This window comes from Solanum pennellii, chromosome 2 (assembly GCF_001406875.1).
Source record: "Solanum pennellii chromosome 2, SPENNV200".
NCBI lineage: Eukaryota > Viridiplantae > Streptophyta > Magnoliopsida > Solanales > Solanaceae > Solanum > Solanum pennellii.
The window spans coordinates 43,924,903-43,936,979 of record NC_028638.1 but is presented as its reverse complement, the minus strand read 5'-3'; the positions used below and the strand labels follow the sequence as shown (position 1 = coordinate 43,936,979).

Genomic DNA, 12,077 nt, shown 5'->3' with positions numbered 1-12,077 from the left:
AAAATTTTTAAAAATAATTATTAATATAGATATTTTATTATACGATTCATATTAACTAAAATATATACTTCTTGAGAACTAATTTGAAGAATATTATATAACTATAACTGAGGATACAAAATAATAATAAAAATAAAAAAATTTAAAATAATGCACAAATAAAAACGAACGAAATGAGATTGCCATAGGCAAATGTAGGGTGGAGCAAACACCTCTTCGTCGAAAATTATATTGTATGTAAAATTAAAATTTTGATTATATATATATATATATATTAACAACAAGGGAAACCCCGCAGCCGCTATCCTTTTAGGTGCGCACAGGGTAAAATCCTGCTCCTATGCAATAGCTCGCAAATCACATAGGAGAGGTAATCCTCACCAGGCAAGCCTGGTGCGACGAGCTCGATTCAGAAGGCAAATCTCTTACTTTTGTTGACAAGGAATTTCGAGATATATATATATATGTATGGTTAAGGGGTTGCGAAAATTTCTTGAGGTCCCAAGTTTCAAGCTCAGCAAGCATCATAATTATTTTTTTACCACAACAATAACACTTCTTAATAAAAATACTGACTTCGCTAGACAAATGACAACCATTCATTGTGCACCATCTTTTTTACTATATAAATAACTACCTATCAAGTTTCTCACTTGATTTATTTTCAACAAGAATTATTCCTTTCTTTCTTTTTACCAACAAATTGAAGTCTATGAGATGGGGGATTCTCCAGCAATAGAGCTAACACTAGTACAAGGTGAGCTTCTTTACTAATTATCAACTACATACTTCCTTTTCTATATAAGAAAAAAAAAATCATAGATTTCATGGCAGTATAAAAAGCAAAATTATAGATTTACTTTCCAAAAAAAGTCCTAAATTATTGCTCCACTTTTATGGTAGTAAAAATTCAGTTACTTTAGTGTCATATAAATTCATATTTTATCTCACACACACATATACATATATTTGACTTATTTTAATCTGATGAAATAATATTTTGGGATTTTACTATTATAGTGAGTTAACTTCATTGGTAAAATTATATGATTGCTTTTTGTTGGATTTATTTTAGAAGATATAGATAAGCATGTGATAAAACAAGTTACATATATTGGTTATCAACAATTATTTTATTTATGTGTTAGAGAGTAATTTTTTATGTTTTAGTTTATATATATTTATCAAGAAAAATTCTGATGGAAGAAAAATATATTGTATATGCAGATTTGTTCATATATACATATAGTCAGACATAGTTATCAATTAATACATTATTTAAGATCGAATTAAAGTTTCATTCGCATCTCTTCTTACTTATAGTTTTTATTAGGTGAGATCTGAAGAATAAGATATACGTAGATCTCATTTTTATTTTTCATTTTTTTTGAAAAGTTAGGAGGTTATTTTCAATAAATCTTTGCCTCAAAAAGGGTAACCCCAAGCAAGTTAGAAAGAAAAATAATAATAACAAATAAAGTAAATAAAAATAATAAATAATAGTAAACAATAGAATAAGATACTATGTGAATGTGAGTACTAAATAAAAAAAATTGGAAAATGCCCTCAATTCTCGATATAAAAATACAATAACAATCAATTGCCTACTAACTTTTTTATTCTAATCTTCAACCTTCCTATATATCTTCCTATATAGGATATAAGTAATTTTAATTTGGTAAAACAGAGTTCTTTTGTTTTATTGTTCTCCAGACAACGTTCAGCAGTAAAACATGAAATTAACCATATGAACATCTTTGTTAATCTGCTTGGTCATTAAATATTTAAATTATATATAGATAATTTATGCACAAAATACTAAAGTAAGATTCAATAAGTTTAGCGTAATATAGTTCATCTGAAAAATCATTTTAATGTGTAAAAATAATATTTCACGACTTCACTATTATAGCGGGGTAAAATTAAGTAACTTTAATGCGGCAAATCAAAATTTTGTTATTTTTCGCTATATAAATGTGCATGTGCAGCCACCACGCAATGGTTAGGGTGTCCAATTGCTCATTTTTTATTGAAAAATAAATATTGTATATATAAATAAAATATTATGCAAAATGATTAATAAATTTATGAGTTTTAACTATGATAAATCAGTGAGATATTTTTATTGATTTTTGATTTCTTGAGTTTGATTCTTAAGAGTTTGATTTTTTATTTAACCAATAAAAAAATAATGGTAAAATAAATATATAACTTTTTCAATAATTTGATCGATGAGACAAAATAATGATGTAATTTTACTGAACATTCAAAAAATAAAAACAATAATTACTAATATGAAAAAAATACAAATACAAGACAAAAATAAATAAGAGGAATAAGGTTTTTACTTTATGGGTGCGTTTGGTATGAAGGAAAATGTTTTCCATGGAAAATGTTTTGCTAGAAAATGTTTTCCTGAAAAACAAGTAGATTTTAGACTTATTTTCTCATGTTTGGTTGGTGTGTAGAAAATATTTTTCGGAAATGATTTTTAGTGTTTGATTTATGAATGGAAAATGTTTTATGAAACATCTTTTATTTTTACTTGAGTAGAAAATAATTTCTGAAATTTAACATTTTTTTAAAAACAAAAGTATTTTTTTGNGAGGGGGGTAGGAGTTTAAAAATAAATTTTAAAGTTGAAAATATTTTTAAAAAGTAAAATTAATCTTTTCGGGAGAGGGGGCCGGGGGCTGGCCGGTGGTGGATGGGTGGGTGAGGGGTTAGGGATCGGGTGAAAAAAATAAAATTTTAAAATTGAAAATATTTTTTTAAAAATTGATGTTTTCTCCCAAAAAAATGTAATTTGAAATTAAAGGAGAGTTTTGGAAAATGTTTTTCAAGGGAAGTCATTTTCCTTAATTTAGAGGAAAATGAGTTCATTTGAAAAATACTTTCCAAAACTTTTGTCCCAATCAAACATTAGAAAATTGGAAAACTTCATACCAAACACACTCTATGTGTTGATATTTTTTATAATGTGTAGTTATAAACTCATTGTCATTGTCAAGTGTGAATTGAACGCTATGGAGAAAAAAAACAGTAACAACTAAGATACTAAGCTAAACATTTAAGATTTATGTAGGGTAAAGTAGTAAATTACTGTCTTAATGAGTTATCAGCTTACCTAGTAACTCAATATTAAAAATCAAAATTAAATTGATAACTCGATAAATTTCATGAAAATTCGTTAATTCAATAACCCAATTATAATAAATCAATAACATTTTCTCGTTTTGATTTATCAGTCGATTTACCCTTAATATCTATTTTTTAAAGACATTAATTCAAAATTTAATAAAATAAAAAAATCACAATTCTTTTTAATTTTTTTTATAAAGTTATTAAATATAATAAAAATAAAAAATATTTAACAGGTAAATTCGATAGGTAATTACGTACCTACCCAGCTGGATGGACCTCGTAACGAGGCATTACTGCCAAATTTAGAGAGGAACACGTTTCAAATGTATACATTTATTCACACTGTGTCAAAACTTGGGCCCCAAAAACAATAATTCTTGCTAAGAATAACAATCCATGAATATCTAAAAACTCTCTATTTGCTTGTTTTTTTACTTATTTATTTTGAATTGGGAAAAGGCTTAAATATGTCATTAAATTTTTAAAAAAAATTTATTTATGTTATCAGGTAAAAGTTTTGCTTATTTATGTTATTATAATTAAAGTAAAGGCTTATTCATGTCATTATTTTTTAACAATGATTTTGTAAAACCATTTTTGACACGTGATCAGTTATAATTCGATTATATCATTAATTTTTTTAATAAAAAAAAAATTAATTCAATTTTTATTCAGAATTTAAATTTTTTTAATTGAAAAATTGATGACGTAGTCAATTATAATTCGGCCACGTCATCAATATTTTAAATAAAATTTTTTATTCAATTTTCTTTTTAGAATTATGTTTTTTTAATTGAAAAAATTGATGACGTGACTGAATTTACAATTGGCTATGGATAAAAATTGATTTTGTAAAATCACTGTTAATATATAATGACATAAATGAGCTTTTTATGTAACGATAATGCATAGATGAACCAAATCTTTTACTAATTGCACAAGTAAGCTTTTTCTAAAAGTTTGATGGCATATTTACACCTTTTTCCTTTTTAATTTACGCACCCCCTAAAAAACAATAATTAATTAATATATAGTTTAAGATCTTGTAAAATAATTTTTAAAATATGTTTTATAATTGAGAGTAAATAATTATTAATTTATTCATATAAAGTAATAAATAAAAATTAATTTTAAAATAATAAACAAGTAAAATTGATTGCGATTTGCAAATGGCAACCGTTCATTGTGCACCGTCTTTTGGATAAAGCCTCCTTTAAAAAAATTAAATAAATAGTACTATAGCTTTTTTATATATATATATATATATATATATATATAAAATTAAAAAATTACATAAATCTTATCCTATAATTAAAAGCTAATTATATAACTCCATATCTCTATTTCTTTCTAAATTATATATATTTTTAAAAATATCATAAGATTTCGGAGTACATAGTATTTGTGAGGAAAGGGATATATCCGAGAAGGGATATGGATATATTCTGAAGGGGAGAGGCTAGCTATGGATGTATTTGAAAGAGGATCGAAATGTAATGACAGGGAATGTGAATGTAATTTTTTAAAATAATAAAATTTTTTAGAGAATATAATATCTTAAGTTGTCTATTTACGTATTAATATTTTATATATAAAATTATTTGGATATATAGATTTCAGGGCAGTATAAAAACAAAGAAATATAGATCTACTTACTAGAAAAAGAGCTAACGTAGAGAATATTTGTAACGTTACTGTAAACAGGATAGAGTTAATTTATACTTTTTTTAAAAATAGCAAATCACACTTTATCACATATATAATTGAGTTATTTTAATATGATGAAATAATATTTTGCCTACTATTTTAATTAATTAAGTTAACAATAACAATAATAACATATTGTGTAATCTGTACGATTATCTTTTTATCGACTTATTTTAGAAGAAAATCTTGACAAGCTTGTGAAGATAATCTATTTTAATTTTTGTGGGTTCAAGAAAGATAAAATATATAAGCACAAGTTATCGATCTATATGGTGAACCTTAGTTATTTATTTGAGTAACTGTTTATTTATGTGTTAGGAGTTATTTTTATGTTTTAACTTAAATATATACATCAAGAAAAATGTTGGCAGAAGAAAAGTATATTATATATGAAGATTTGTTAATATAGATAACTTATTGTTTAACGCACTATTTAGATTCTTCGTCATAGTTTTTATTAATAATTTTATGAGTGAGATATGAGGGGTACGTATGATGTATGCAGATTATATTCTTATTATTATTGTGAAATTAGGAGATTGTTTCAATAGATTCTTTGGCTCAAAAAAAGTGTAACTCCAAAACAAGATAGAAATGAAAGTAATAAAATAAAATAATAATAATAAATAATAATTAAGATCGTAGAAAATGATACTATGTGAGTACTAAATAGAAGTACTAATCCCCTGCCTCTCAAAATAAAAATACCACAAACAGTTGATTACCTGCTATTCTTTTATTCTAATCTTCAACATTCGTATTATCGTGTATATTTTCTTAACTCCTTCAATTCGGATTTAGCTGAAATCTGTCCAATTCAATTTTGAATGTGCATAAGTAGATGTTAGACTTGTATAAAATTAAATAAATTGACATATTTATTTTACGTGACGTCCTAAATTGCAATTTTGTGTTCCGTGTGATATTGTATGTGTATTATGACATGTAGGACGTGTGTGTCTACTTGTTCAATCTTATATAAATTTAAATATATTTATAAACACCTAAAGTTGAAGGACAGAAATATAGCTGAATTCAAGTTAAGTGACATATTTATGTATTAGACGATGTTTATATATAGACCATATTATATGAAATAAACCACATGCACAAAAGAGTAAAAAATGACAATATAATTAGGGACGAATTTAGAAGTCCACCTACGGATTCAACCGAATTCCATTAGATTTTACTTAAATAATATATTTGTGATAAGAGAGTCATTACATATAAATAATAAGTTTAGAATCCAATTATTAACCTTTGAAATAGACACATTAAAATTCTGAACCAATAAAATTAAAATTCTAATTTCGCCTCTGGATTTAATACAGATACTTTGTTTTATCTACATGGTCACTAATTATGAAATCTTACTTTCAGCAGGTGAAGAAGTTAAAAGAGAAGAAATCATTCCTCAGAATGGATCTCAATTAAAAGGTCCAACTTTGGTACATTACAAATGGTGGATCCAAATGATCATTTATTCAATATTAGTTCTCTCTACTCAAGCTATAGGTACACTCTTAGGTAGAATATATTTTGAAAAAGGTGGAAATAGTAAATGGTTAGCCACATTAGTACAAACTATAGCCTTCCCAATTCTCATCCCTTTCCTTTTCATAAAACCAAAAAAAACTAATAAAAACATTGAAATAATTAAAAAACCATCTTTTATAATTGTTACTTCACTTTATACTATACTAGGTTTATTTATAGCTGGAAATTGTATGTTATACACCATAGGTCTACAATATCTTCCTGTTACAACTTATTCACTTATTTGTGCTAGTCAATTAGGTTTCAATGCCATTTTTTCATACTTCCTAAATAAACAAAAATTCACCCCTTACATAGTAAACTCATTAGTAATTCTCACTATCTCCTCTACTCTCCTAGTTCTCCACAACGACGATCCTAGTGAAAATAATGAAACGTCTAGACAAAAATATATATTCGGATTTTTATCTACATTAGCTGCCTCTGCTGGATACGCGTTGATGCTTTCTATAACACAGCTCGCTCTTCAAAAAATCTTTAAGAGAGAAAGCTTCCGTTTGATCATAGAAATGTCAACTTATCAGTCGATAAGTGCGACTATGGTATTATTATTAGGGCTTTTCGCTAGCGGGGAGTGGAAAAAGTTAGTGAAAGAAATGAATGAATATGAATTAGGGAAAATTAGCTATGTTTTAAATTTAGTTGGGACATCTATTTGTTGGCAATTTTATACAGTGGGTTCAGTAGGGTTAATATTTAAAGTGTCTTCATTATTTTCAAATGTAATTAGTATATTAGGTTTGCCTGTGGCTCCTGTTTTGGCTGTGATATTTCTTCATGACAAGTTGAGTGGTATTAAAGTGATGTCAATGGTGTTGGCAATTTGGGGATTTGTGTCATATATGTATCAACATTATCTTGATGATTTAAAGGACAAGGCTGAGAAAAGGGGAGAAAATTAGTGAAGATTTCTGAAGTTAATGATCTCATTGAGAGAAGTTAAATTAGTATATGACATTTTGTATTCATTATATTGTATCTATAGTTCATGAACTTTTTCATATCTCATTTGGTATAACTATATGAACTTAATATGTATTCAGTTCAAACTTTAGTGCTACATCAAAAATTTATCTACAGCGACAATTAATTAATGATAAAAGTTTAATTGTCACTAAAGAAAATACTTTTTAAGTGGCAATTAACATTCTTTGTAAATGCCTCTAATAGCGATATTGGATCCAATAACAATGGACTAATGTTGATAAATACTTTAACACTCTTTGTTAATGTGTATACCAATTGTCGCTAAAAGCTAATTTTAGTATTGTGATAGACATCATTCAACATAGTTATTAGCGTAAAGTATAGATGTGATCTAAAAAAGGGACCACAACACAACGATAAAACATATGCCGAAAAGCTTTTGAGTGTGAGTTAATACTCATACGACGATAAAATCGTGTAACTCTCAAGTGGGCCTCGAGAAGTTGTGAGCAGCACAAAACTTTGTTTTTAATCCAATGACACTTTATTTCGAGGCATAAGTTAATGGGCTTAGGGTGTTCAAAAATCTAACTCAATTCAAACCTGCAAAATGCATGAAGGCATATAATGTAAAATCCCAAGTATAACTATAGATATGTAAAATTGATATAATACCTATATATGTTTGCTTAGGTAGTAATTTTCCAATTTTAAATTTCTAATTGTGAACAAGGTGAAAACATTAGAGATCATGTTGGGCCTATCAAGATCTTTAATGGCGTTCATCAGGCGATTTGATTTGGTTTATCAATTTTTTATTATTAATTATGCTAAGTCAATAATCAAATCATTAGGATATTTTTTATCAATTTAGTTCTTAATGGTTTAATTTTTTTTAACCAATAAGAAAATGCTTATAAAATAAATATATGACTTCTCCAACAATTTGACACGACACTCATAAAACAGAAACAATAATAACAAGAAATATACAAGTGTAACACAGAGAGAAATTAGGTTTTAGCGTTTTGGATTATATGAAGTTGTGAACTCAAAGTTAGTGTAAAGTGTGAATTGAAGGTTAAAAGCTAGTAAAGTATTGAGATTAATATTTAATATTTATGTACAAATAAAGTAGTAAATAACTGTTTTTGTTTATCAATCGATTCAATTTTTTCACACCCTAAATCTCCACTCATCCCAAAAGGCAGTTCAAAGAAAAAATGATTGATCAAGTTTTATAAACAGTACTCCAAGGTTCTCCTCCCGATTCTATGTGGGAACACCTCATTCTACACCAAAAATAATCATTAGCAATAATTAATTAACAACAATAGGTCAATTCCCACTTAATATGTTTTTTAGAGGTAATTCACACTTTCTGTGAGTGTTTCTAAACACTATATCGACAATATTAGATCCAATAATAATTAATGATACCAGTAAATATTTGAACACTTTTTATTAATATACACATATTTTACTGCTAAAAATAATTTTTATTTCGGAATCACCGCCACTCCTGACATTCCCATATCCAAACATTTCACACACACATTCATGGCTCGAGGGGATCGCCCAGACCTACGTGAAAATTATTTTCATCAACACTAAAAAATAAATTTATTAATACATGCACGCTTCGAATCATCTAGTCATACAACATTTTCTCTAATATGTTATATGTATCATGTAGCTGGCAAGGATTTAACTGGAAATAAAATGTTTGTCGTATTTGATGTTTATAAAATAGGAAAAATTAGCAATTAAGACAACTTTAAGAACATAATTAATCAAAATAACATTAAATTAAAATTTTTAGTGATAATGACAAAATAGCAATATGTTATATTAATTTTACGTATTCTTATTAAATGTATGTATTTTCAGATTTTAGTGTATTTTGGTTTTATTAAATTAATATATTAATGGAAACTCATTGATTGGACCAAAACATGGTCCAATAACATTTAATGAAAAAAAAGAAAAATTAATTAACTTTTTGTGTAAAGTTCCAAGAAAGGTAAAAATTAAAATCAATTCAAAATTTTCAACCAAAATTTCAAGTTCCTTGTTCAAATTTTCCAGATTTCTTCATCAAAGCCATTGTTATCAAGGATTCAAGCAGATTTTCGAGCTAGGTTCATTATTAAAGCAGATTTCGTGGTGGAAAGGTTAGTTTAAATTTCGATTTCGATTTTTTGAGCATTTTTTGTTCAAGTTCTGATTTTGTATATCAAGAATTTATGGACAATTTATGTGATTTTTGTTTTAATATACATCATACATTTATGATTTTGTATTTTTTGTCTATTTCTTGTGATTTTTTTTCAATTTTTAAGATTAGGTAGATTATGAAAAGTCATTGATTATCAAGGATTCAAGAAGATTTTTGAGCTAGATTCATTATTAAAGCAGATTTCGTGGTGACAAGGTTAGTTCAAATTTCGGTTTCGATTTTTATAGCGATTTTTGTTAAAATTCTGATTTTGTATATCAAGACTTTATGTATCGCAATCTCAACAAGAGAATGAGTTCTTTAATGTAGTATTCATAGATAATGTTCCTCAACAGTCGCATGGGTCTCTGTAAGTTTGTGTTTCTTTTGATTTTACTATCATCAAATTATCAATATTATATTGTGTACTAACTTTTAATTACTTATATTATACGGATTATGGTATTTATATGCTAGCTTTTGCCGAATACCTATCATATGGCCAAGGTATTCCAGCGAATATTTTGGATGCATCGAGTTTACGCTCAAGATATGCTACACTTCTTTGGAATTATGGCCAACAAAAGAATGATGTCGGAGCAATAAGTGACAATGAAGCACCTCTACGATATAGCAGATTCAATGTAGCAATGGAGGAGATTGATACAATTCAAATAGATTAGTTGTTGTCCATTTTTTGATGTGTAATTGGACATTAGTTTTTGTATTCTATGAAACGATTTTAAAGGGTTCCAGTTCTTTTGTGTTTATTAATGTATAAAATCTTGAAGTTATGGTTTCAAAGGTTTTGGGTTAATATTAAAGTGTTCAAGCTTAAGTATTGCATGTGGGGTACACAAAACTCATTTTTGATGTTTAAATGCAATACATATGATTCTACCAACATACATATGATTCTACCAACATACAATATATATAGAACAAATATAATGTAGATTAAAATCATGGATACGAATACATTTCGTTATAAAAGGTATACCAAAACAATTACAATAATCTATCAAAATGTATGCATTCATATGTTTCAAATGGATGTAAGACTTGATATTAAATTATTAAATTGTAAATACAATTAATAATACTAACAACATAAAAAAGATCGAATACGTATAGCGAATATGAATACTTTTAGAGAGAAAACGAAAACAAAAAAAAAAAATTGTTTGCATTAAAATGTTACAAAAACAATTTATATTAAATTATAAATACAATTTAACTTGAATACAAGTAACTGCAATAATTTTGTTTCTGACTCATACAAATTTAACTCATACATTCTAGATAGAGCAAATACAATATAGATTAAAAACATAAATATGAAAACTTCCTCAAAAGATATTAATACCAGGGATACAAATACATTTCAATAGAAAACGAAGAAAAAAAAATTTGTATTCATTAAAATGTTACAAAATATAATTTATATTATATTATAAATACAATTCAAAATGTATGCATTCATAAAAGGTATACCAAAACAATTACAATACAATAAAAAGGTATACCAAAACAATTACAATAATCTAACAAAATGTATGCATTCATATGTTTCAAATGGATGTAAGACTTGATATTAAATTATTAAATTGTAAATACAATTAATAATACTAACAACATCAAAAAGATAGAATAAGTATAGCGAATATGATTACTTTTAGATAGAAAACGAAAACAAAAAAAAAATTGTATGCATTAAAATGTTACAAAAACAATTTATATTAAATTATAAATACAATTTAACTTGAATACAAGTAACTGCAATAATTTTGTTTCTGACTCATACAAATTTAACTCATACATTCTAGATAGAGCAAATACAATATAGATTAAAAACATAAATATGAACACTTCCTCAAAAGATATTAATACCAGGGATACAAATACATTTCAATAGAAAATGAAGAAAAAAAAATTTGTATTCATTAAAATGTTACAAAATATAATTTATATTATATTATAAATATAATTCAAATGGAATACAAGTAACTGCAAAGGTTGTGTATGTGAATTCGATTATATTTGCAGAATTCGAATTGTATAATAAAGCTTCTTTATCAATTGAATAATAGAGGAGACAAATTTGTTTGTATTCTTTTTTTAAATATGAAGAATAGGGAAGAAGAAAAAAAACGTTCAACTTAATATATGCCAAAAGTACAGCTTTTAAAAAGTAACTGAAGGATTATTAATACTACTTACCTTTTTTATATTTTAATTTCCATTTTTTCTATAATTTTTTTTTATAAATATACATATCATATTAAAAGAAAAAATACGGTATTCCTAATGTAAACTAATTAAAACATGCTAGTATTACTAAATATAGAAATATTGTTACTGTGTCACCAAAAAAACTAACATATTGCTGTTTTGATAAAATTCCCTATAAAATATCAATAATTGTTTGTATCAATAATGTATGGACAATTTTCTTTAATTTGTCAAATCGTATATATTCACTTCCGTACTAAAGTGGTTGTTCTTTATAGGCGGAGACAGG

General features: G+C 26.0%; 1 protein-coding gene and 1 long non-coding RNA gene across 3 annotated transcripts; both read left to right on the top strand.

Annotated features, from left to right (window-relative positions):
- Positions 1–528: 528 nt before the first annotated feature.
- LOC107009460 (probable purine permease 10) lies at positions 529–7,488 on the top strand. Of its 2 annotated transcripts, none has more exons than XM_015208797.2 (2): positions 529–757; positions 6,235–7,488. In XM_015208797.2, the coding sequence occupies exons 1-2, from the start codon at positions 718–720 to the stop codon at positions 7,311–7,313; spliced, it is 1,119 nt and encodes a 372-aa protein (XP_015064283.1). In that variant the 5' UTR covers positions 529–717; the 3' UTR covers positions 7,314–7,488. The 2 variants fall into 2 exon arrangements, with proteins under 2 accessions (XP_015064283.1, XP_015064284.1); XM_015208798.2 differs by having other exon boundaries at positions 533–757; positions 6,238–7,488.
- A 1,849-nt stretch (positions 7,489–9,337) lies between these two features.
- LOC114075964 lies at positions 9,338–10,373 on the top strand. The gene is made up of 2 exons (XR_003576259.1): positions 9,338–9,512; positions 9,681–10,373. It is a non-coding gene; the product is annotated as an uncharacterized LOC114075964 (long non-coding RNA).
- Positions 10,374–12,077: the final 1,704 nt, after the last annotated feature.

Coding starts and splice junctions, on each gene's coding strand:
- LOC107009460 (XM_015208797.2), top strand. CDS start 718: ATGGGGGATTCTCCAGCAATAGAGCTAACACTAGTACAAG. Junction 758..6,234: donor AGAGCTAACACTAGTACAAG/GTGAGCTTCTTT, acceptor TCTTACTTTCAG/CAGGTGAAGAAGTTAAAAGA.